The sequence below is a fragment of the Leopardus geoffroyi genome, chromosome A1 (genome assembly GCF_018350155.1).
Source record: "Leopardus geoffroyi isolate Oge1 chromosome A1, O.geoffroyi_Oge1_pat1.0, whole genome shotgun sequence".
Classification (NCBI taxonomy): domain Eukaryota; kingdom Metazoa; phylum Chordata; class Mammalia; order Carnivora; family Felidae; genus Leopardus; species Leopardus geoffroyi.
The window spans coordinates 76886244-76913165 of NC_059326.1; the positions used below are offsets into that span (position 1 = coordinate 76886244).

A 26922-nucleotide genomic window follows, 5' to 3' on the forward strand; every position below is an offset into this window, starting at 1 on the left:
TGACTTTCCTCCTCGTAGTTTCTGACTCGGGGACTGGACTGTTGGCCTCTGCTACGTGCATTAGCGGCATCAGTGAAACCTCCCCCCAGAAGCATCATACTACCTTGGGAAAAGCAGGCAAACCCATCGTCTCTCTAGAAGAATGTGTGTCCAGTATTCAGATGACCGTATTTCACGATACTTGGTTTCCCTTGATAACTCAGTTTCAGTATAATTGGTTGTTGTTTTTTTTTTTTTTGGTGTCCTGCGTATTTTATTTTATTTTTAATCGTAAGATATTAACTTATTCTATAATTTTACATCATCCTGTTACTTTCAGGTGTACGTCGCGGTGATTCGATATTTTTGTCCTCTGTGTATTTTATGTCATGGGTTTTAAAATACTGTTGTGGGTCAGGCTCCTCAGGCTTCACCGATTGCTGACGGAGTTCTCGGCTCAAAAATTGCTTAGGAATCCCTCCTTCACTGCCTGTCCTGGACCCAGAACTCATGCCTCCTGGGCTATGAAGCAATCTTCTTGAACACGGGGAACCTAGCTTCCCCTCATGAAGGCGAGTGCCTGTCACAGAGATGAGGCATGGCTTTGCGGCTGGCAATCAGTCGGGTGTCACCTGGGAAGGCGCCCCGCCCGGCCTGAGTCACTGCACCCAAGGCCGTGGGAACTGACCAGGTAGGGGCACCCACATCCTTTTACAAAGCCCAGACTCCTGGTGCATTTCTCATTCTGACTTCCGGTTCCCAGACTCCACTGGACTCCCTGGCCCTTGTCCCCATTTCTTATTCTCAACTTTCCTTCCTGCTTTGACTCCTCTCCTGGAGCCTGACTCCTGGCCACCAGAACTCCTGTTACCTGCTCCTTGATGAAGCCATCTCTCTAGAATGCGCCTGTCTGACCAAGCCCACCCAATCTGACAGAGAGGGGTGCTAGAATAAAGGCATCCGGCAACCGAAATTTGCATGTGATAATGAGAATGCTTCTATTCACAATGGAAGGAAATGCTAAGTTTCTTTTTTTTTTTTTTTTTTACTTGACCCCTTTTACCCATTTCTCCCACCCCCACCCACGGCCTCTGGCAACCCACCAATCTACCCTTTGTATCTATGAACTTGTTTTGTTCTTGCTTTATTTCCCATGTAAGAAAGATCAGACGGTATTTGCCTTTCTCTGACTTATTTCAGGAAATGTAAGTTTCATTTAGACGTTAGTGAAAATAAAGATATAGTTTTTGTTTGGTTTTGTTTTCTTTTTAGGCTCAAGGATCCCCAGATAATATCCATAAAACCACCCATGGGCCCAGGTGTCGAACTCCAGCCGTGGATGATTAGAAAGGTAACTCATGTTTCTGGGATCGCTTTGCTCACGACTCCGTATTTCTCTAGCATGGCTACCTCCCTCTCAAGCTTCTTTAAATCCCCTGTAGAAGTTCTCCAGGATGGTGTGATGTGCATTTAACAAATTCCTCTGGACGACCAGGAGATAGTCACCATTCCCTTTCTTCGCTTCAGCCAATTGTAAAACAGTTTCCCGCTGCTGCTGAGTGACCCAGCATCCAGCGAGGTCCCTGCCTTGTGACTGTCTTCCCCAGGGTGGGGCCGCTGTGACTGCTGTCTGGGGTGGGCCCGCTGGTGCTATTGGCCCCCAGCACGTAAGGTTCTACCGCTGGTCCCGGTGGCCATCACAGAAGGTGCCAAAGCTGGGAGAGCCTCACGTGGGACCTGAATTGGAGTGAGGCCTTGTGCTCTCACCAGGCAACAGAGGTTTCAGTAAAATCGCTCTTCTAATTTGTACATTGCTTTGATTTTTGTTCCTTGTCCAGGCAGGACTCTGATGGGAGCATGTGAACGCTAGGCCAGCGGACTCCCTGGGGGCAGAGCGCTCTGGCCTGAATCACCCCTCCCTGGCACCTTGGCACATAGCCTGAATCAAATTGGGGAGCCCTGTGTCTTTCTGGTTTTCCGGAGATCCTTTCCCAGGGACTCCTCAGCTCCTCACAGACGCAAGCCTCGGGCAGGCCAGCGCCCAGGTCCAGCCCCGTTCTGCTCCCGACCTTTCTGTGCTGCCAAGTTCCATCAGCAGCCGTGACCGTGCTTGTGTGTTTAGTTCTGTGTCTAAACGGACTGTCGCTGAGGCCCCCGCGTCCCACCTGGTGCCCCCTCTCCTTCTCCCCTGTCCTGGCCACCCATGGAAGCACCGTCTGGAATGCATCCTGGGGGGGTGGAGTCTGGGCACAGGCCTGCATCCTACCCCAAAAAGAGCCACCCTGAAACTGAGCCCTAGCTGTCTTCGAGAGAACAGCATTGACTGAGTCTGTGGGGGAGGTCTTCGTAACAGAGGGGGATCTTGCGGTTTCTACAAAATAAACAAAGCCTTGTCGGTGTTCTCTTCATTGGCTTGTTGTGCTAATAATAGAGTAGTCGGAAATGGGGTCAGTTGTAAGTAACCGGTGAAGATTATGAAGACAAACCCTGTGGGGGCTGCTAATTTTCTCTTATGCGTTATAATTGCAATTTTTAATGGCTGCCCTAAAATGGCTGAGACTTTTAGTCTCGGGTACGGTTTTTAAGAAAGTAAATTCTCGTTGAAAAAACTGTTTGGTGTGGGGGCGCCTGGGTGGCTCAGTCGGTTAAGGAAGCGTCCGACTTGGGCTCAGGTCATGATCTTACGGTTCGTGGGTTCGAGCCCCGGGTCGGGCTCTGGGCTGACAGGTGGGGGCCTGGAGCCTGCTTCGGATTCTGTGTCTCCCTCTCTCTCTGCCCCTCCCCTACTCGTTCTCTCTCTCTCTCTCTCTCTCTGAAAAATAAATAAACTTGAAAAAAACTGTTTTGCAACATGTGCAAATGTGGAATCATGACGTTAGATACCCGAAACTGGTTAAATGTTACGTGTCAGTCATACCCCAATTAAAATAAATAAAAACTGTATCTTTAAGTACATACAAGCTAACAGTCTTGCCACAGACAGTATTGTTTTATGTGCTTTATTAGCCCTTCGAACCATCACAACGACTCTATGAGATTTTCACTATTAGTTTCCTCGCTTTTACAGATAGGGAAACTGAGGCCAAGACCGTTAGAAAGCTGTACTCATCGCGAGGCGAGATTTAAAGAAGTATCACCACATGGATCCAAGAACATTCTCGTACTGCTAACTGCTTCAAGACCTTAACTTGATGCCCATATGACCTTGAACTCCTTTGGGGAATCATAAAACTCCTCTTTTAGTGACTTTCAGATTGTGGGCTTTGACCCCTAGGAAGTTGGGGGGAAACTGTGAAATAAATGTAATGAGTTAGTTTGTTTCTTTTTTTTTTTTTTGAAGTATCCAAAATACCAGAAGACATTGCATACCATGGTGGTAAATGTTGTTTCAGGAAACTCTTGTATCAGTCGCATGGTGGGGGGGCGGCGGGGGAGGGTGCGGTAGGTCACAGTGTGGCACAAAACCGGGTTACATTCAAGAGAACTTGACCAACGGCGTCTCCAGGGTTTGAGCTCTTGCTGCCTTACCTGGACCCTGAAAACTCTCAACAACGTCCCCATCCAGGTCTGAGCTAAGGTGTCCTGTCCCCTTGCCTTTGAAGCACGGTGACAGCTACCTTTCGTGGTGAGAACAAAGGACATATTATCTTCATGGCATGAGTCAAACACAGACCCCAAGATGTGGAGCCGCACACACCGCGTGATCCACTTAGGAGGATAATCACAGGGCAGCCTTGGCAACATGGCCGCCTGGCCCTCCTCCCTCGATGGTTCTTCCCGAGCAGATCTGCACGGGCGTTCCGCCCAGAGTAACCTTGACTCTCCTGGCCGTGAGACAGTGGCTGTGTGCAAGCCTCGGTAGGAGTCCCTCACCGAGCAACAGCCCTAACAGGGTCCCCACTCTACACCCTGCCTTGGGCACCCAAGCAAGCCCACCAAGAAGTTTGAAAGGCTCTTGGTGATTGGCCAAACCACCTTCATCCTGTATCCCTCCTGCTCCTGGCTTAGTCGTCGGCACAGTTGCAGATCATTGCCTGCTTGCTGAATTTGCTTTTGGTGTGTGCAGACCTTTTTTGGAAACACAATTTGAACAGAATCGTTTAAAAAATAAAATTAAGAATTGCTTCCAAGAGATGCATGCAAAGTGTGTAGGTCTTACACAGCGTGCTTTGGGACTTGATGCGGAGATCCAAGCTGAGAAATACAGACCGACCCTCAAGAAGACAAAACTTCTGGCCTCATGAGCTCTATTGTTTCAGCCTGATGTGGCAATCTGACCCTCAGGCTCATTCTGGACTCAGCAGTTTCCCGGCTGTGCTGGGTGTGCAGAAGATGGCCTGTCCCCATACCCAACACTTGGCGACAATGGCTTCATGACGGGGCGTTTTTGTTTCCAAGTTAGCATAAAATTCGCAAGTATGAATCATTGGCAGAAAATCTGCAAGGAAATTCCCGGCTCTTATCACGTTGGGAGACGTGAGAGTGTTGGACCTCTGGCCATGGCATCACTCTTCTGCTCGACAGCCCTCTCTAGACACGAGATGCTGCTACCCAGACACATTCCGGGGGAGGGCAAAGCCTTTCCTCGCTTTGTCACATATGCCCACAAACTCTGTGTGTCTTCATTCTTGTCTCTGTAATAATGACTGCCTGCATTTACTTAGCTAACGTGTGGGTTAATCATGCTCTTAGAAAGCTGCAAATCTCAGGGTGCCAGGGTGGCTCAGTCGGTTGAGCAACCGACTTCGGCTCAGGTCATGATCTCATGCTCGTGAGTTCAAGCCCCGCGTCGGGCTCTGCGCTGACAGCTCAGAGCCTGGAGCCTGCTTCAGCTTCTGTGTCTCCCTCTCTCTCTCTCTCTCTTTCTCTCTGCCCCTCTCCCACTCACCCTGTCTCTCTCTCTCAAAAAACAAAACAAAACAAAACAAAACATGAAAAAAAAAGAAAGTAAGATGCAACTCTTTCGTTGGCATTTCGTTTGATTCCTCTCACACCTCCTGTGGGTACTACCATCATGCCCATTTTCTGGTGGGGAAACTCAGGACTGCAGAGCTCATGGGAGACACCTAAGGTTGACCAACAATGAAGGTTTCATATGTCGTGAGGGTCGAGGTCTGTTGAGTTCCAGCCGCTTGTGCTAAGCTCTGCGTCACTTTGGCTGCCCCGTTCCCGCCCGGCACCCATCAACCCAAGACAAAGGAAGGGCCAGCTCCAACGGCCGGCTGCATCAGAACTGTATTACTCCCTGCCTTATATGCTTGGGCTTCTCCGTGTTTCTGTAGGACAACATCATCAGTGTCTTAATCTGCCTGGATAATGTAATCCCCTCCCCCAAGCTTAAAGCACCATTTTCTGAAAATAGGTTGAATCATGACTCTGATGATATGAAATCGGATGAAAATGGACACGCATCAAAGATTGTACTCAAGGGACACCGGGGTGGCTCAGTCGGTTAAGCATCCAACTCTTGATTTCGGCTCAGGTCATGATCTCACGGTTCGTGAATTTGAGCCCCGAGTCGGGCTCTGCGCTGACAACACGGAGCCTGCTTGGGATTCTCAGTCTCTCTCAGTAAATAAATAAATACACTTAAAAAAAAAAAAAAAGAGTGTACTTAACTCACTAATAAGGGAACTGGTAGGATGCACAAGATCATACAAAGGACAGACACAGTTTTACATCAGGAACATAACGCACGTGCCGACTCAGGCAAAGCCAGCCTCTTCCGCAGCCTAGGAGGAAATTGCACTGAGCCCCTACCTCTACCAGACAGAATTTATTTCCACGTCCTCAGACGAGCTTGCAATGGCGTCAGTCGTCTACGCCTTACAGAGTTGCACACCAGTCAGAGGCATGGAGAGGCTGGAACGGGCTAAGCTGAATGATGTGCTCTCCTCCAGGAGTCTGCAGACCCCAGTCATGCTGCTTCTGTAAAGTTTACTGGGAGGGAGCCTCTCCCGTTCATTTACTTGCAGCCCACAGCCACCTTCATGGTACATCGTGAAGAGAGCAGAGAGCTCATGGCCAACAAAGCCGTCATGTTACCTGTCCGGCCCTTCACGGAACATGGCTGCCAGCCCCTGGCCAACACCGTGCCTGGTTTCCTGCTGAATCGTCTTTCTCCCTCATACTGGCTGAAGTTCACCGCTTGGGATGTTATAGGAAGCAGGTGACAAGCAGTCTAGGAATGTCTTTCAGACCAATAACTAACGGCAGGAGATATTTGGTGCGTTAGTTGGCGAGCGCTGACGTAACAAAATACCAGAGACGGGGCAGCTAAACAACAGATATGTATTTTCTCACCGTTCCGGAGGCTAGAAGACTGAGGTGAAGGTGTTGGTGAGAGTTGGCTCCTTTCTGAGGGCTGAGAGGGAAGGGTTTGTTCCCGGCCTCTGTCCCTGACCTGCAGACGACTCTCTTTTCTCCGCGTCGTCACGTTGTCTTCCCTGCGTGCACGTCTGTGTCCAGATTCCCTCTTCTTATAGGGACCAGTCGTGTTGGATGTGGGCCCATGCTAATGGCTCCACTTGAAACCGGTCACCTCTGTGAGGACCCTGACTCCAAGTATGGTCACATTCTGTGGTCCTGGGGGTTAGGACTCAACATCTGAATTTGGGCGGGAACACAATTCAGCTGATAGCGTTTAGTTAGAGGGGAATTTGTGCCCTCAGGAAGCATACCGTGGAGATGGTCAGGTCGTCTACCAATGTGTGAGAATCACACTCCTGGGGTTGTGTCCGGAAGCTGTCACCAGCCCACTCATTCTGGGACTCAGTGGCTGTTTGTGAACACCTCCCCTCACCCCTCACTCTGTTCTCTGGCCGCAGCTCCAAATGTAGAATACTAGTGTATGAGCGGGAACCTCAGCAATGATACATTCGATGCACACCTTTATATTATTATATTTTGACTTAGCGTACAAACCAAGAAAAACAAGATCTTCCTTTTGGGTCCGATTCAGTAGCACCTTAATATGAAGCAGATGATGGCTTAAATAACAGGCATAACCATGAGGGGCAAAGAAAGTTTGTTCTTTCTTTACTCTGGAAAAACTTTCTAATGGGTTTCCCCTGTGTTTAAGAGACATCTAACGATACTGTATGTATAACATAACGTTAATATTAACGCTTCACGTGTCCAGTAGGGGGTAAAGATTTAAAAAAAATCAGCAACCCAGAAGGGCGCCTGGGTGGCTCAGTCGGTTAAGCGTCTGACTTCGGCTCAGGTCATGATCTCACAGTTTGTGGGTTCGAGCCCTGCGTCGGGCTCTGTGCTGACAGCTCGGAGCCTGGAGCCTACTTTGGGTTCTGTGTCTCTCTCTCTCTCTGCACCCCTCTCTCTCTCTCAAAAATAAATAAACATTAAAATTTTTTTTTTTTAAAAATCAGCACCCGAGGATCAAGCGTGGCCATAGTGAAATGTATCACAAAGCCAAGACTTCAGATCAGCTACTTAAAGTACAGAAGCACCGTTCAAAGATCATTATTGAGCGCCTATTATCTTCCAGGACTATTTACGCAGGCTATTTCCACGAAGCTTCACAACAGCTCTTCAAGGTGGGTGTTAATAGACCTCTTTTCATTGATGAAGAAGCAGAGGTTCCAGGAGGTTAAGTGGCTTTCTCAAGAACCTGTAGTGAGTAAGCATCGGGAGTGGATTCCCACCACCACCCGTCGCCAACGCAAATGCACAGTGTCCGCTATCTCTCGTGAAAGCTGTGACGGGATAGCACTGCGTTTTTGAAGGACCCCCTTTACGCATCAAACCCTGCGCGCTTTGGATGGAACACGAGGGCCACCGCTTGTAGATTTTGCACAGGGAGCAGGACAGATGTGCTGAGCAACATGGCAGGGAGGTGTGTCCCATTAGATTCCCAACTCAGGGTGGGGATAGCTCGGGCCGGCCAAGCCTGCTCTTCCTTGCAATGGGATCTTTCCTAACGTGTTTTGATAATGCTCGGGGCAAACCTTTTGTGGCTCAGATCCACGGAACACAAGCCCCGTGAGCTATTTCCCTGCATGTGGCAATTGGCCAACAAGAAAGGGAAAGAGCCTCACAGGAAACAAGTGGACTCCATCTTCTCTCTTCATGGTCGTCGACCGTTAGCTGTCGATTGTGTCTTTTTGCGGAAATAATTAAAAGCCTCGTCCAGTTTCTCAGTGCCCGTGAGGCGAAAAAAATGAAAGTATTCGTGGCGTGGAAAAGAAGAAGGAAGAAAAGAGAAGCCAATCATGTTTGTCCTTACTGCTCCAGAAAACGACAGCCAAAGCCTGTTCTACATCTGGACAGGGAAGGCATAGGTTGCATGTTACAGAGAAGTTTTTATTGCCAAAAAAATAGTTGTGCATTGACTTGCTAGAAGCTGACATTTTATTGGGGAAAACAAGAAAAATGGGCAGTGTCTTCAGGAGGCACGAGTTAAATAAACCAGATGTTTCCTGAGCAAAGCCCTCTAACCTCTAGAACCTGTTCGTCAGATGAGACCGTGGAAATTTGGGGTCTACTAACCAGGAAGCCTGCAGCGGGTGCCGTTCATGCCAGTGGGATGGGATGTAGGGGACCAGCCAGGAGAATGTAAGCTCGGGGGGACCCGGGACACGTGGCCTGGAGGGCTGGGACGGAGGAAGAAGCAGAGGTGCCCAAAACCCACTCAAAAAACAGCTGCACCCTTTTCTTAAGGGCTCAGGCATTCGCCAGCCCCTCTGGGCAACGCCCCTGATCTCTTGGCTGAATCTCTGTTTCTTAACCCTCCATAATATGTGCGGACAAGTGAGGGTCAGATGGGCATCGTGGAGGCTGAGAGAGCGGGTGTCCATCCATAAATGGAGACTTTCTGAGCCCCATCCAAGACCAGGTGGGAAACCATACGTGCTGCCTGACGTAGGGAGTCCCAGCCCCAAGTTCTAGTCCCGGCTCTAAGCGTTCTAAATACTTGTCCCAGAAAAACAATGTACTAGAGGCATGTCTCCTCATACCCGTTGCTGCCTCTTATCTGATACATGGAATTATGTTTGAGCGTTTACCTCCTTTAAGAGACTGAGCCCGTAAGAGAGAAGACGTCAAGCTGTTATCAGCCATGTACTTGTCAGCAATCTTGCGTGCATGTTGGGAAAAAGGGATTCTTGGGTCACTGTCCAGTCCTCATGAGATCTGAACCTCTGGCTTTGGGTACAGGAAGTGTTATTTTAAAATGGAGAATCAGGTGCTTGGGTGGCTCAGTTGGTTAAGCATCCGACTCTTGAGTTCAGTCACATGGTGATCTCACAGTTCACGAGTTTGAGCCCCGTATCGAGCTCTGTGCTGACAGTGTGTAGTCTGCTTGGGATTCTCTCTCTCTCTCTCTCTCTCTCTCTCAATAAATAAATAAACATTAAAATGGAGAATCAACATTTATGGAACGGCTTTGGTAGGCAGTCATCATTCTTAGAACACTTCTTTACCTTCCCCCCAATTTTGTTTTTCTTAAGAAAACAACATTTATTTTCCTAAAAAGAATATGTTCCTTTGGAAAACTAAGATTAAAGTCCCAGGCTGTGATTGCTACACCAATAGAAGCTTTTTATCTTTGCTGCTTTTCTGTTTCTCCTTCCAAGCTTCCAGCACATTTTAGGCAAAATGAGGAGTCATTCGAGAGAGTCGGTCCCTCAGTACCCAAAGCCCATCCCTGGCAATTTTTCCATAGAACAATTAACGCCACCTCTGGCTGTTTCCACGTGCACATAGTAAAAACAAAGACAGGTCACAGAGCACACCAAATTCACTAGGGAATTACTGCCCAAATCTTACTAGTTGAAAGTTATATTAGATCCTGGATACTCAGTACAGTTTGCAAGATAACTGCTAGCAAGTAGCTTACACCACGGTCTCTTCTCTATTGGAAGCAAAATGTAAGTCTGCATCGTGATCTCAGCTCAAGACCATGAGTCTGAATGCACGCACACCCTGGGCCCCGAATTAGTTTCGAATACACTAATGAGCACAGATGTATATATATACACCAGCTCTCCTCCCCTCCCCCTCTCTCTATCTCTATCTCTCTTTCTGACATTTTTTAATTCCCAAAGCCTGGCACCAAAGCAATACAGTGGCTTAACAATTACTACTTAAAGAGATGGTATTTTCTTAAAAAAAATTTTTTTTAATATTTATTTATTCTTGAGAGAGAGCAGGGGAGGGGCAGAGAGGGAGGAAGACTAAGAATCTGAAGCAGTCTCCAGACTCTACACCATCAGCACAGAGCCCGACGCGGGGCTCGAACTCATGAACCTCGAGATCATGACCTGAGCCGAGGTCGGACGCTCAACTGGAAGAGACGGTACTAACCTTTTTCATCGCATTTGCCTCTTGTAGGTTTTAAAGGACATCACAGAGTAAAAAATGCAAATAAACTGGAGAAGAGAGGCCGTGGAGTGGAGCGGTTATATATTTAAACCAGAAAAAAATTAAAAAGGGGGGAGAGAGAAAATTGGAAGTTAGTCCAGGTGTACCTATCAAAACTCCAGATGTGCAATCTCTTTTATACAGCAACTCCACCACTAAAAATGTTCCTTTCTGGGGAAAATACCGTAAGATGTTAAGCACATATAAAGTAGGGTTGTAGGCACGTGCTGGGGCAACAGACGAGCCTGCAAATCTCCTGTCATAACGTGTGAATTTCAGTTCTCTCGCTAGAGCCCAGAAAGTAGCACAGATCAGTGGGGGCCTCTGTTCCCCTCAGTCATTCTGGACCCAGGCTGACCGAGCTCCCACCGTGTTTGAGCTCTGTCCTCTGGAATTTAACCACAAGTGAGGCTGGGGAAAACAGGAGAGTGCGTAAATTATCTGATGAGCTCCACTGTAAATACTCAAGATGTATTGCGTGTAGGAGCCTAAAAACCAAACTTGGCTAGCGGGTGATGATTTAAATGAACTGTGGTATATTATATATATTTTTTTAAAGTAAATTCGAATGTGCCAATGAGGAAAGATCTCCAAGATGTATTATTCATTTTTATTAAAAAATTTTTTTAATGCTTTTTATTTTTGAGAGAAAGAGAGAGAGAAAGAGAGTGAGCAGGGAGGGAAAGAGAGAGAAGGAGTCACAGAATCCAAAGCAGGCTCCAGGCTCTGAGCCGTCAGCACAGAGCCCGACTCGAACCCACGGACTGCAGGATCATGACCTGAGATGAAGTCGGACGCTTAACCGACTGCGCCACCCAGGCGCCCCAAAGATGTATTATTTATTTTAAAAGCATGATGGTGGGGCGCCTGGGTGGCGCAGTCGGTTAAGCGCCCGACTTCAGCCAGGTCACGATCCCGCGGTCCGTGAGTTCGAGCCCCACGTCGGGCTCTGGGCTGATGGCTCAGAGCCTGGAGCCTGTTTCTGATTCTGTGTCTCCCTCTCTCTCTGCCCCTCCCCCGTTCATGCTGTGTCTCTCTCTCTGTCCCAAAAATAAATAAACGTTGAAAAAAAAAATTTTTAAAGCATGATGGAGACTAATGTGTATAGTGTAATCTCTATAGAGATAATTTTTTAAAAACATGCATTTATATGCAAGTACGTGCAAACAATGGTTTTCTGAACAGATAGACAAGATTCTCTTTATGACGGTCACTTTGAGGAGTGGAGAAGGGGCTGGGAAAGGAAATAACCTTTTTCAATTTTTACTTTATTATTTTTTTCTAGGACACATACTTTTTACCAGATGCAAGTACAGTACCGTTTTCATCCAAAATAAAAAAAAAAAGCTAAAAAAGACACAGGTAACAGACTAGCTGATTATATGATGAAATTCTTGTTAATTGCCCCAAGATTGATAACGGCATTATGGTTCCTTGAGGCGGATTCCTTTATCTCAGATGCTAAGATGCGGGAAGGAGGTGTCATGGGGTCTGTGACTCCCTTCAAATGCCTCAGCTAAAGAACCGCGTGTGTCAGGGAGTGTGTGCGTGTGTCTATGTGTCCACAGAGCATGCCCGCATGTGCAAAACGTTGACCGTCGAATCTCCATGGTAGATAAATGGGAGTTGGCTGTTCCGGTCTGTCGACTTTTCCGTGTAGCTTTTCCCAAGTAAAAAGCGAAGGAAAATAAAATGAAGGAAAGCGATAAAAAACATCCCGCCTAAGAACAGAGAGCTTCACAGATCTCCCGTCTTCCTACCTTGGGGCTGATGTAGATGAAATCCAGAGGTACTCACATTAAAATGTCAGAAATCAGACATCAAAAATCTGAAGTCAAGACACATGACAGAGAACAGCGGTGACAATGGTCTGTCAGAGAACAAGTTCTTGAAAAGGATTTCTGTTCGGGCCTATAAAAAGCCGGGCGACCTTATTAAGCATAACCAGACTCTTTAAACTGCTTAATGACTGTCGTAATCACGGTACCTGCCTGGCTGGCTTAAAAAATTCCGCTGCCACATTTGAAACACTTTTCCAAACTCTGTTCTCCAAGTTAGCGTAAGTGAGGCTCTTAAAAACAATGCACAGGGGGACGCAAAGCCATCTGACTTTAATCCATTCTCTTGCGAGCCTGTGAGGTGGTGGTGACTCAGGGAGAAAGTATGTCCCTACAGGTCATTCTTCAGGAGGTGAGGTACGCTGCCATTTCGGTGGACGGCCGCCTCTCCCTGTGTCGTTAATGGTCACCGCACACAGAGGTTTATGAGTCCTGCTCCCTGCATTATACACAGCCTCCGATCCGTTTCCCACGCTCTGGCAACCATCTGCAACCAGCCCCCAGCCCCACGGTGGTGGGGGGGGGGGGTCACGGCGCTGGAGAGAAAGGGCCCATCGAGGTGTATTTTCCATTGTGGGACAAGGTAGGTCATAGCTTCTTTGGAAACGGGGAAGGGTGCCTCGGCCACGTCCAGGAGATGCCTTTAACAGACCCGTGTCTGTCTGCAACATACACGGCGAACCTCGGACACACATGCTCTCGGCGAATGGCGTGTTCTAGTCTTTTCCTGACCCTTAGGCCACAGTGTGGAGGAATGCCTTGAGTGCGGTGAAGGCGAGACTAGCACTGTCCTTATTTTTCTCGGAAATATTGAAGGGAGCCGGCGGGAGCTTATCTGTCCTCTTCCCTTCGCAAGCGGGACCCTTGAAAGGCAGAGACCCGGGTTCCTGCAGGAGCAGCCCCGCGTCTGCGTGTCTGAACCGCGTATGTTCCATGTACCTTCTAGGTCACACTGGCAAACATCCCAGACGCTCAGACTTCATTTTTTCCCCCTGCTGCTTCCGCGCTCCGTGCTAACTACCGTTAGCAGACATAAAGCTCCCTGCGATTCTTTCCTCAGAACGAGCTAGAGGAAAACTACCAATTATAGCCAAGAAGCAGTCCTTCAAACACACGTACACATTGCAGTGTGGGCTGGAAACCAATTGGAAATGTTTTGATTTGCCCTTTAAGGCCAGAGGCAGGCACTTAAGGCAAACTCCTGAGATGTTTGGAGGAACAGTTATACTAAATTTAGCATCCTAACCAGCCAGTTGGCATAGATGTAATGAAAGATTTAAAAGGAAAGAAATTTAACCCGCAGGTAATGAAAAGAAGTCTACTAACAGACTAATACATTTTTTTTTTTTTTTACGGAGATGCTGCAGGAATACAACCTCCAGGGGTTGTAACTGTCACTCCTTCCCTTCGGATGGCCTGTGAGATTCCTAATTGTTATTCACGGAAGATTTGGGTTGGCGACTGGGCTCTGAGCTCCCCATTGGGAGGGATTTTCTCTTTCATGTTGCCCCTCCTTACGTGAAGTGCTACATAGATGCGTGTGGGATAAGCAAACAAATTGTGTGTGCGTGTCTGTTCACTGGACAGAAGCTTCTAGAGTAGATGAGCATGAGTCTGCTTGCCCACGTGGGCTCCCGGGTAGTGTCTCGGGCCAGTCTGATGAAAGGTTGGTCCCACTGAGGCTGGTGGCCCCCGGTGCTCTTTCTGTCCCTCCGTCGTCATTCTGTCCCAACCTGTGGGTGTTCGTTGCTGATGCACTCCAGGGATACTGTTTCTTGACCTGTTGTGTTTTATAAGCTGCACTCCCAAACCAGGCACGTATAATTGAGCTGAAGCATGGGCAGTCCCCCAACGGCGTCCAGAGGAACCCACATCCCAAGGGTCGGCCTCAGTGGAGGGGAGAGGCTGTGCCTGGGTTCCCGCAGGGAGCCAGGAGTTCCAGACAGAGGCGTCCCAGCGGACACGGCTTCGGGGTCCCATGGCACTTCAGCCAAAGGATATAACGCAATCCAAACTGCATTAAAACTACACACGGAAGACACAGAAATCGGGAGTTACGTTTACGGAAACCTGTCGCATCTTCCTTAGCGGCTTGAGTAACACACAGACTCACCAGATGGGAAAGAACCGGGAGACCAGATACTTACCCAAGCGGAGGGCGTGGGAAGCCACGACCAGCTCCTTCTGTAGCGTTTTGTTGGCTTTTGTTTCATTTTAGTGTTCTCCCCTTGGTGGATCTTGGAGCCAGACGTTAATTTCCACCACTCTCTCGGGTCTCCCTTTCAGGTTGCATTATTGACGCCCTTGTATACAAATAAATGATATACCTGAAGGGCAGTCTTGTTGGGTTTTGCTTAAGATTTCAGTTGATTTTAAGCGATTGTCTTTGATGACATTTATCCCCCCTACTGTCCTTGGACTTTTTAAGATAGAGTCCCCATGGCTCTGAAAACAAAACACACTCATAGAAAACTCTTGTCATGTATTAAATACCAATGGTGCTTGGGAAAGAATGGCTCTATTATCAACTAAAAGATGTTTCTTCAGTCATACAATTCTTTGCCCTAGATAACAGAAGCAGAGGTATAAACAATAAAGGAGGTATACCTAACAGGGATGTGCTCCAGATGCCAGCATGGAAAGAATCAAATAGTAAGCGAGTGAGTCTGAAGTCTACGAGGAAATGGAGCAAAGCTGGTGGAAGAGACTGCCACCAACACTGCTGCTTGGCCCGAGGTGGGTCCCCACGAAGTATGCACGTATGTACTTGAAAGTTTATTTATTTTGAGAGAGTGTGCGCACATGCGTGTGAGCGGGTCAGGGGCAGAGAGAGAGAGGATCCAAAGCAGGCTCCACACTCAGCGCAGAGCCCGATGTGGGTCTCCATCCCGTGAAGCGTGAGATCACGACCGGAGCGGAAATCAAGAGTGGACGCTCAACCGACTGAGCCGCCCAGGCGCCCCTCCCACGAAGTATTTATTTATTTTTTTTATTAGTTTTTAAAAAAAATTTTTTTTTTCAACGTTTATTTATTTTTGGGACAGAGAGAGATAGAGCATGAACGGGGGAGGGGCAGAGAGAGAGGGAGACACAGAATCGGAAACAGGCTCCAGGCTCTGAGCCATCAGCCCAGAGCCTGACGCGGGGCTCGAACTCACGGACCGCGAGATCGTGACCTGGCTGAAGTCGGACGCTTAACCGACTGCGCCACCCAGGCGCCCCTACCACGAAGTATTTAAATAGAAGCTGGGGGGCCTGCTTGCAGTGACCTGAAAACGTGTGTAAATGAAGAAAAAAAGATCTAGTTAACAATTATGAATAAAAGGCTGCAAACCCAGGAGCATAGCGCCCAGTGTTTACCAGCGTGCATCCACTGTCAGTTAGTGTCTCTATTTGAATTTTCCTTCCTCGCCAGGAAGGGGCAGGGGACAGCAGGGCCCTGAGCCTGTGTGGGATCTTGTTGGAGGGGGCGGGAGGATGGTCAAGGGCAGCCCAAAGTGGGCGGGGTGCGACTGTGAACCCCCGTAGTTCTTCAGAGCTTTGCCCCAGGGATGCCGGGAGAAGGAGCAGTTTACATCAAGGCACTTTTGTTCAGCTGAAAGGCAGGCGGCTTGACTGCAAATCGTGCAGAAGTTACAAGTGACCTTCAGTGCATGGGAGTCCCACCCTCTCCCTTTGCAGGTGAGGCGGCTGCGCACAGAACGTGTTGGGACGCTCTGGAAGACCGAGTAAGCATCAGTGGCAGAAACACAGCTGCAAGCGAGGTCTCCCCTTTCCCGCATTTAACGCATGTATCGACCATCTATGATGATTGCTCATAAACTGTGTTGGTATTATTATTTCCCTCATACTGTGTACGTCTATAGATGGGCATTCTTCTCATGAGGGTGTTGGTTGTTTTTTAAAATGTAATTAATGTCAAGAATTGTTTTGAAGAGATTTTATTAATGTATCACAGCATAAAAATCTTAGAGTGGCACGCATCCTTCCCTTCTGGGGTGCGGTTTAATCACTCAAAACTTGATTCCTCCTCCTGGTATGCTATGTTTTATTACAAATAAATACAGTATTTCAATATCCTCCCCATCACTGATGAATACGTCTCTACCTAGAAAAATAACCAGTAGGATAGGCAAGACTCTGCCATTACAATGCTGAAAATTTGCCTTCAAGGGGCACCTAGGTGGCTCAGTCGGTTAAGCATCCAAATTCGGTTCAGGTCATGACCTCGCGGTCTGTGGGTTCGAGCCCTGCGTCGGGCTCTGTGCTGACAGCTCGGAGCCTGGAGGCTGCTTCAGATTCTGTGTCTCCCTCTTTCTCTGCCCCTCCCCCACTCGCGCTCCGTCTCTCTCTCAAACGTAAAAAAAATCGCCTTCAAGTACATCTATAGCATAAATACCACAAACATTATCCGAAACCAACTGGAAACCAAAACCAGCAGAATACACAGGTTAATGTCCTTTGCACAACAGCAGCAATTATGTTTCCTTTTGAGACATCTGAAGACGTATTTGCTACCCAAGGAAAGAGTAGGGTGATCATCCTTTTATTACACACTTTAGAGAAATGACTTTTACTTCTCTGGGTTGCTTTTTTAACTTACACTGATTCTTCTCTGGGTTAGGATCAGAGACTGACAGCAAGGTGCACAGCAGTTACCTGGCGACTGATAGTTTGATTTTTTTCTGATTTCCACCGGGCACCTTTATCAGTGTTCGAAGGGGCAACTGTTGTGCCAAAAAGGAACCTGACAATTGAAGAGTGGGATGGAAAAGTGGCGGGTGTGGAGAGCACAGGGACTTTACAGCAGCCTGCTTACCTTTCAGACAGAACTAAGAGCACCTGATTGTGACAACCTCCGGGAGAAGTTTCTGTAAGTGTCCTTCTCGCCAGTTAGAAAGAATACAAGTGGGTGCATTTCACTTCTTAGTGGAGTCCGGCTTGCCCAATTTGGGAAACACAGTTTCGAAAAGAGGGTGGAAACAATGAGGCGAGGTGTTTGGTAATTTAAGCTGTAATCTCGCAAAGGCCACGATGTAAATTGCAAACGCAGTACTTACTTGGCTGTTGTTCTTTCATTTTACCCAGACCGCTCATTAGTGATACTGGCATGTAGGGTGGAACTTTCTGCTTAGTCACTTGGCTGTAAGTTGTGCCCTGGAACTTGGATTTGCAGTGAAGGGGCAGGTAGGCGCCGCGGAGGAAAATGACGGAGTGGATGGAACTATTATTCCAGCGCCACCTGAAATCGTGGGCTCCTGGAGAAGCCCGGGGCGGGGAGGAGGGGGAAGGAAAGCATTGATGCCACAAACGTTTCTTTAGTACAGGTACGCTAGGAAGATGCTGCTGAGATTGCTGCCTCTAAAACCAGCCTTTCGTGAGGCGTTCTTGGGGGGAGGGTGGGGCTTTTCAAACACTGGAATTCTTCACTTGGCTGGGGCTGTGATCTGTGGCTAGACAGTCTGGAGCATCGGGCTCCTCTGTGCTGGGGCCTTCCCCATCCGGACGCACCCACCTCCTAAGGTAAGGAGGGGCCCGAGGTAACACAGCCAGAGATCTGAGCACTTTCTGGTCACTGGTAGCTGCTTCTGCCCTGTCTGCCGCTCTGCCCTCCACACCTGCCGGTAAGGTCTCCCCGGAGGGTGGGGAGTCTGCAGATCAGTCTTAAGACCCCAAGCCCACCAGCGCAGGGGAAGACATCCCCAACCCCCGGCCATCTTCCCCAGGAAGGCCAGCATTGAAAACGCGGTTAAAGTCACCACTGGCCTCTGGCTTGCTTCAATCTGGTGTCACAAAGCATGATTTCATCAGCGCTAACGTCGTACAAAGAACATTGGACTCCTTCCTTCCTTCCGGGACCCTGCTGTGAGGAAAAATGAAGGCTTCGACAGCAAACTGCTTTGCTCAAGTGGAAACTAGATTTGGAATTAGGCGCTGAGATAACTAAAGTCCATTTGCCTGCCTCCCTTTCCTCTGGTCACTTACTTAGGTCACTACTCGAGACTGGGGGATCCAGGGAGACTAGGGAGGTTTTCTGTTCAGGGTGGTTAGGACTTTACAAAACTTTATGATCAGATGATTTGTGAAATGTGAGCTCGAGTTTTATGGGGAAACCAATGGGCTCCCTCGTGGCCCTCTGCAAGGTTCACATTCACGTTATGCGAGTGTCCTGATTGGGAAAAAATGGGCACACAGGTGCCCACGGGCAGAAGGCTCTGGATAACTGTTAATTATAGAGAAACAGAGCAGAAAGCAAATTAAAATAAGTGAAAAAAAGAAAGAAAAAAAGAAAAGAAAAAGGAAGGAAAGGAAAATACTTTGAAGGCGCTTTTTCCATAGGAAAAAAATATTTTATTTTTTTAAGAACAAATTCAGTTTGAAACAGACGTGGAATGGGACCTCACGGATTCCGTTTCTGGGGGCTGACTGCAATGTGGAAGGAGGCTGGAAACCTAGGACAGGCCATTAAAATAAAATGAAGAAAGAACAAAAATATTTATAACTCAAGCATAATACTGTGTTACTTACAAATTGGACAACGAAATCTTAAATAAATATCCATGGTACATAATTACGGCACAAATATGCAGCAATTTGGCAACCTTTTATACCGTTTTTCTTTTCCTCATTACAGTGCAAAGGGGGGAAAGACACTGCCGTTTAACAAGCTGTAGCTAAATACATTGCAAAATTCAGATTTTATACAAAACATCTTGCTTAGACTTTATAAAAAACCAACATTGCTCTATGTACACAATCTGGGTAAGAAAAGCCATTTCTGTCTTGTTTTCATGTGTATTTTTATTAAAAAGGTGAATAAGGCTACTGTAACACCCCGAATCCATATACAGTAAAATCTGAACCCTATTTACAGCATCTTCAGTTAAACGTTATGGTGCAAATTCCAAAGTCAGGTGACTAGGGATGAGAATACAAGCAAGGCATTTACAGTAACTTTCCAAAGCGGCACCAACTTCAAATAAAGGGAGAGTTGGTAGATTGTCATATTCTGCACCAGACACAAAACAGACGCACAGAACACTTTTCCATTGGTTGCAGGTAACTCTTCATCAAATTCATCTGATTTTTCACAGTTTAGCATATAACCAAAAGGTAGCCAACCGATGAGACACATTTGATTTCATTAAAATCAGACTATTTCCCATGTTTCCCCTTCTTGCCCCTCTCTCCCATCCGAAAGGTAATTTTTGATGGCTTACAAGAAAATCTTGTACGAGTGCACGTAAAGGAGAGGGTGGGGTGATGGAAAGAATTACATATGTACTGTGGCTGGTCACCATGGCAACCCTCCACAGAACTATGATATAGATATATATAATATATATTGTAGATATATATTATACATATATGTACACATGTATACCACTCACCCACTCACACACACACACACGCACTTTGGACCAACATCATTTTCAGGTTCAGGAAATAGAGAAGGAATAATTTCTGTGACAACTCATTTTTGCAGGCATTCACTGGAGGTCTGAGAACCTTAAAATGCTGTTGCTACATTTTTTTTTTTTCTCCCAATTCAGAAAGCAAAGTGTTACCATAGTAACGGGACTATGTTAAAGATGTCTATTTTGCATAGCACATAAAAAGTAGGTTTCCTGTTTACTCGTTTTGTTTCCCAAAAGGGAGGGGGCGGGGAGGGGGTGGGGGAAGGGGGCCGGAGCTAAACTTTCAGCCCTAAGCCCCCTCTGAGGGGACCCGGTGGATTTTAGCGAACACTTCAGCCATAAGGCAAGGGAATACACAACACAGAAATGAAATGCCGGAACATCTTGCCACTGTTAAATATACGATGCGGTAACATCCATTTCCTGGTATGCAGGGCTTGTATTTCCTAGTCTACGGTTACGTGAGATGCCTTCAGAGGACTGGGTTATTTTTGTATTTACTCCCGTTATTGTTATTTTTGGAGTGATGTTGTTTTTCCCAGATGGAGCTGTCCAATTTTTCTTTTTTTAAGCACTGAGCGTTGGGACCACGTAATTGCCACAAGTGAATTTCACGTCTTTCTGGTGTGATTTGTGTGCAATCTTAAAATATATATTAGTACAAATCTGTCAGTTTCTATCCCTTGTGTTCTATATACCTGTTATAAATACGTGCCATCTTCCTCCCCCCTCGACATCATGATTTATTTCCGTCTTAAGGACTCAAAGAAGTTCGCAGTATGTGTCACCTGGACACAGCGTGCGGGCTGTGGCCTCGCTCAGTACCTCCGCGTCCGCCCTTGCAGCCGGACAGGACAGCACCGCCATAAACCAAAGTGTCGTGAGGCTCAAGTGGGGGTGCGGGGGGAGGGCACTGGGGGGGGTGGGGAATCTGACCTACCTTTCACATAGGAGAATGCCTCAATAACATGGATGATGATGGAATCACAGCCTGTTTGACCTTTGGCTTGTAAACTTCTAGGTCAGATCCGGCTCTCTGCTGTTCTCCTAAATGCTTTCCCTGTGTTTCATAAAATGTGATCAGTATAGCAGCTGAGTCTGCTTCAGACATCATCCAAAGCCGACCGACTCTCCTATAGCGCCGAGGCCGTGCGCCTTATTGCCAGTACGACAACAGTCCTGCCCAGATCTGTCATCGGCGGCCCTCCCGGCCCGCCCCTCTACGACAATGCCCCTTTGTCCTACCCAGCGGAGAGAGACTGTGCTCCTCCTGCGCGTTGCCATTTGATCGGCGGATCCCTTCCAAGGCGCCCCACCCCACTGCGTGCGTGGTGTCTCCTGCTTGCCTCTTAAAACCTCAGCCAACCAAAGTGCTGTGCTACCTAATTGGGGTTCCCCCTCGACTTTCTGCTCCCGACGCACCAGCAGCAGCGTTGAACTGCATTTGCAGACAGCCCTCCCCACCCCCACCCCCCATCCCGGCCCGCCCCCTTCCATGAGCTCCTGGTCTTTCTGGTCTTCCGCAGCTGAAGGCTCCTTAGTAGCAGATGCAATTTCTAGAAGTGTAGGACCCATCGGCTCCAGCTGCCATGGTGCGGGGGCAGGAGACTCCCAAGGTGAGTGTGCCAGCAGTGATGCGGGGTGTGGAGTGAGGGGCTCACGCTGCGGGGCCCCGGAGGTCGGCAGGGGTGTGTGCAACGGTGAGGACTGGGCGCGGGACCTCTGAAAGCCTCCCCCAGCCAGAGGTCTGTGTGACAAGTCCGGACGCTCCTCGGGAGGGACGCCCAAGGCAGAAGGCGGCGTTTCCAGGCCCCGCGGCCCCCAGGGGACACCGGCCCGGGATGCTCACGGCTCGCCCAGTCCCCCCCACGCCCACTGCCGCTCTGTCGCCCTCGGCTTCCTGCAGGCCCAGGTGACCGCGGCGCATGGCTTGGAGGTGGAGGGGGGAGGCAGGCGCTGCGGTCCCATCGGGCACCTTCCACGCCAGTCTCCCGGCCGGCGGTGGGCGTCTGTCTTCACCGCGGTCCGGGCGCTACAGACTAGGTAAGCTGTCCAACTCAACAGGGCTCTTCCGAGAAGGAGTGCTCCCTCTCCCCCCGCCGTGCTCCGGTCCATTCGAGACACGGGGGGGTCATCAAACCCTCCTCGGGGCGGTGGCGGGACAGTGGGCTTCCTCCGGGAAAGCGAAGGCACCGCCACGTCTCAGACCTTGTAGTAAATGTTCGCCGGGCTCTGGGGAGGCATCTCCTGGACTATGTACACGGGGTGCCCGTAGTCCCCGCTGACCTTCTCGTAGTGGGGGCAGAACACACTGTCCGCAGTCCTCAGCGGGATGATAATGTCACTGGGCTCCGAGCCGCTGTTGTTGCCGCTGCGCTTGGGGGTGGCCAGCGTGCTGAGCGACAGCGTGGCCGTGTGCTGTGGCGAGTGCTTCCTGTGTCTCCTCCGGTACTTGAGCAGGAGCACCACCAGCGTGATGATGATGACAATGAAGATGATGCATCCTGAAGCAATCCCTGCGAATAAGGCCACTTCGGAACCGAGGATGTTGTTCCCCGAATGCCCGGCACTGCTGCCGTCTGTGCTGGAACCTGCAGCCGGGGACGGAAAGGAGCAGCCCAGTTACTGTTGTCCCTGCTCGGATGGCAGCCCCCCAGCCTCGGTTCCCAGCCGCGCACACCCGGCAGGACGTGGCGATCGCCCCAAAAGGGGACGCAGACGGGACCCAGGCTCGCCGGCCGCTCTCAACCACAGGTGTCCCCATCCGTCCACCCTTGGGGACAGGAGGGGACAGGCTCCCACGCTTCCGCCCCAGGTCCTAAACCGCCTCCAGCCACAGCAGGTGGACACAAAGGAAGCGGCCACCTCTGGGGCCAGGGCTGACTGCCGTGCGCTGCCCCCCTTGCCCCTCTGGGCGCCGGCCTTCCCGAGCATCTCCCGCCGCCTGCTTTCTATAGACAAGTCCTGCCTACTGCGCGCTGAGGGGACCCTGGGGCCCTGGGAACACATGCCGCTCGTAACTCGCTTGTATTATTTGGTTTACACCTAAAATATATTGGGAAGGCAGCAGAAACACTCACGCTGAACACGCTGCCAACCCAAATGGGAAGCACTAAAAACTTGCCTGGCATCATTAGATTATCCATTTATCGGAGTGTCACAAGAATTTGACACATCTTGCCATTGAAAATTAGAAACAACAGCCTCCCTCCATGATGCTTGTAAAGCGGGGGAAGTGGCCTGCAGATGCTGACTGCACATGCCACCAACAGGCATGCTGGTCCCTCACACGAGACTGCTGACGTTGGGGAGCAGCTACCATACAGAAATGTCGTTAGCGTGGAAATAAATACGTAGCTATCTGCTCAAGGACCGGTATGAAAATGAAATTCAATGGCGGTCAGCTTTATCCTGTATTCTAAACTTCAGCCAGTGATCCGACTGGTATTTTATTTTACGTTGAAAATGTGAAACAAAAATGTCAACGGTAACCACTCGAAGAACACGGCATTATGCGATATTTTAAGATGCCACCACCTAAAATGTAGAGGAGGATCAATCAGGCTCTTTGTGGATCAGACATAATTAGGCTAGGGATTAGAACATTAATTACATACATGTGAATATCGGCTCTACGCTACTGTTGCAACAGGCACGATTAAGTGTCTTCAATAAAAATAACTTTGGTCTGAGTGAGTAGTGCTCATAATTGGCACTTGCATCTGATAAATTCTACTCTTCTGAATGGGAAACTTCCGTGGGAAGGCGCAATTCTGTTCTTATCGAGCCATTAATAACAAGTACCTGCGAGCAAAGGTTACTGACTTAGGGAACTACAAGTTAATCCCACTAGTATCCAAGGGCTTGGACTCTGTTCTGCCTCTTGCTCACGGGACCCACGGATGCATCCACACACACTCACGCTGCCATACCTGGATTTGGTTTGACAAAGGGACTTGTCGTTGAACTTCTTCCATTTGTACCGGCTTCTAGTTCTGGGCGTCGTGTCGGATCATTATGCCTGGTTGACCCAGCGGAACTCGCATCTATACGAGGAACAAATGATTACTTACAGCCCAGACACCTAATGAGATCTAGCTCTAAGAACTGCCGTGTGTCAATCTCAAGAGGCACAGACAGCAATGAACGTGAGATTCTTTATGCAAAGTGCTGTGACATACAAGAATAGAGTTCTCCTTTTAAAACGGAACGGTGGTACTACTTATGTCAGAGGTTCAGATCGTGAGGCCATCTGTGGAAACTATAGGGATTCTTGCATTTGGCACGCAGAGCATTGCAGATGACATTTCAATTTAAATGAGCAAGTTGACTGACTACTATACCGATTTCTAATTAGAAGAATAAATCTTTCTGCACAATAGGTTATCTGTGTGGGAAAAGGCTCAGTGAACTAGTCTTCTGTACTCGAGATGCAGAAATGGGCCAAATGGCAGAAACCTAAGTTTTCACTCCGGGTAGCGTAATTTTTTTGAACCAAAGAGGTGTTTTGCTTTTAATAAGAAAAAAAAAAAAAAAAAAAAGTGTGTATAGAGATACACGTACACACACATATGGCAATGGACGTTGTACCTGGCTGACCTTAACTGTGAGAAGAAACTCCAATAAAAGAAGTTTGTTACACCGACTTGAGGAAATCTGTCTGTGGCTCAAGGTGCAGAGAAAGATGTGCTTTCAAAACTAGGCTACGAGTGCGTGAAGGTGGGCGTTCATGGCATTGGTGCCACACTCGTTGGGGACTCAACCAGATTATGGTGGCTTCATGGAGCAGACGGTCTTTACCTTGTCCAACTTTCATGAGGATCTTCATGGCTCTTGTCTGGCACACCCCTCCCTCCTGGTTATCCAGGCCCTCCAAAGACCCATTTGATGTAGCTGATTAAAAATAAAATGGACAAAACAAAAAAATAAAGAAAAATCAGGAAATCAATAAGCCAAGTTTACATGAACATGAAATGTCTGAAAACAATTTGAAAAATAAGAATTCACTCTTAGTCACAAGTTTTCGGAAAGTATGGAATGCTGAAAGCCAAAAAATAAAAAATAAAGAAAATAAAGAAAAATGGATCCTGTCAACACCGCTGCACGTATGCTATCTGGTTTCAAGTTTACTTAAGCGCTTTCTCCTTCCTTCAGAATCAACTGATTTAGGGTCAGTCCATACATAAAAGGGACAGGACCTTCCAAAAAGCTTACTATTTCAGGGTCGGCCTCAAAAGAGCAAAGTAGTTAATACAGTAACTTTAAAATGTGGTAATCATCGCACAACACCTGCTTCCTCTACTACAGATTTCCTGCTTCGAGAACAATTAGCTCGATGCTCCCTGTTTGCCAAGCATCCAAGTTCGGTAAACACTAAAAGAGGAGACTCCCACACCCCCTCCTTTTCTTTCCCCGCCTCATGTGAGATGAAGAAGTATGTTAGGATTCAGGTCTTCCACTTCTGAAGTTTTCTCTCCATCATTTTGCACTGGACTGGAAATAATAAGTGTGTTATCATTACCAAGATCGACCTTAGACAGACTCTTCAACCAAGCTACCTGCTGGAGCACAGCCTGACCGACAGAGGGGACCACGCGCGCCCTCTGCTCTGTCAGGGCCCTGGGGCAACCCTGGGGTATGAGGGGAGATTGTGCAGTACCCACTTGCCTCCTGTTTAGCTCGATTCCCTTGCCATTTCAAGAGGGAGGAGGAAGGACAGGACATTTGACCACTGTCAGTACTTTTAAACAAACAGCCTATGCTCCACTGTGTGTAAACACGTTGCTGTTGCGTCTCCTTAGGACGGTGAGTTCTCTGAATAGCGTTGTGACTAAAGCTGTAAAAAGACTGCCAGGTACTTTGCTAAGGAAGAGGACTTAAATTGCAGGTCAAGTTCCAGAAGAAAAAGAAGGTGGAGGGTGCTAGACGTTTCCATTCTTCCAAAGTTCAAGGGGCAAGGAACAGAAGTGTTTCATATACATTTCTGTGCGGTAAATCATTCTCTACTTTGATTATCAAAGGCTGGTCTACTAACACTGTACTTTTCAAGGCACGGAAACAGGGACAGAATTTCTGGTAAAAATACATCCATAGGCACTCTTTCAATGGGTTGTTTGTTTTCCAAATGGTGGACCGGCCAGCAAGGTCTACACGCACACATAGCAATACGTGGGCTACAGAGAACGCTCTTGAGTTACAACTTTTACTTTCACTGCTTTGAAAAACAATGGCTGCTTCTTGTGTGTATAAATATCTCTGTGCTTATCTGAGTGCTTCCTTAAAGTTTACAGTCTTACAATCAGACCTCACTCCTCCGCTGACACTGGTGCCGAGTTTCTCCTGGGAAAATGGGCAAAATGGCCATAATCATTCTGGGGGTAAAAAGTAGACAGTCTCCTCTTGTAGATTGTTGAGAAAATGTTTGGCAGAGAAGTTAAAACAAATACCTAAAAACTTTGTATGTCTCTGTGAATCTAATAAAAAAAAAATCATTTTTTCCTTCCCCATTTCTCCACCCGCTTTCTCTTTTCCCTCCTCCAGACAGTTTCCTAAATATCGAAGTGTCCTTTCCTCCCAAAGCCATGAAAACAGTGTGGCTGTCTATGTGCAGGCACTGTTTGAGGTCAGGTGCAGAACAATGCTATCATCTCTATTTAATCTTTCTCAAAAATTAGGATATGTTTTCATGTAGAAAACCCTGGAAAGCTGAGGTCTAGCCAATGGCTTCAGAAGTTTACTTAATTCAAATGGAATCTCAATGTTTTCTATGCTGTAGGCACATAAATGCACTTTCATGCAAAAGTGCACCCAAATGCAGAGCGAAATGACCTCTTTCTGACTAACGGCTTAATAAATATGTTAAAAATACGATCTGAAGGGTGGTGCACAGAAAAGGCGGGGGTGGGGTGGGGTGGGTAGAGCTTTGTTTGTTTGAACCTGGAGGTCATAAGGTCAAAGATTCAGATCTGAAGGAGAAAATACAATGAATACCAGAATGGGCAAGACAAAACGTGGTAGAGAAGAGTCACCGTGGAACAGAATTCAAACCTGCGTCCTCAAAGATAAAAGCTTCTGACTGCTTCTATCAAGTCCATTTGGAAGCAGGAGGGCTGCACCTCATTTGGGTGATTTTTTCTTTTGATTTTAATTTGTAGGTCACCGCCCTTTCTGAATACCAATGCTTCCGTGCAGAGTGCTTGTGGGTGTGCCCTGAATGCTGTCCAAGTGACCCCCAAATGTAGAGAGCTCCAAGAATTCAAATTAAACTGCAATCTGTAATTTAGCATCCACAGACTATAAGATGGTAG

At 48.0% G+C, this 26922-nt stretch overlaps 1 protein-coding gene across 2 annotated transcripts in view; it reads right to left on the reverse strand.

The window, feature by feature from the left end:
* Window positions 1-18525: 18525 nt before the first annotated feature.
* EFNB2 (ephrin B2) overlaps window positions 18526-26922 on the reverse strand; it is a 46231-nt gene continuing 37834 nt past the window's right edge. Inside the window, exons 3-5 of one of the 2 annotated variants that reach the window (XM_045481721.1) lie at window positions 24416-24508; window positions 23548-23661; window positions 18526-22206 (exon numbers count right to left, since the gene is read on the reverse strand). In XM_045481721.1, coding sequence (XP_045337677.1) covers window positions 21818-22206; window positions 23548-23661; window positions 24416-24508 — 596 coding nt within the window. In that variant the 3' untranslated portion in view covers window positions 18526-21817. The remainder of the gene's footprint in view (window positions 22207-23547; window positions 23662-24415; window positions 24509-26922) is intronic. The other variant, XM_045481729.1, reaches the window with a different exon arrangement.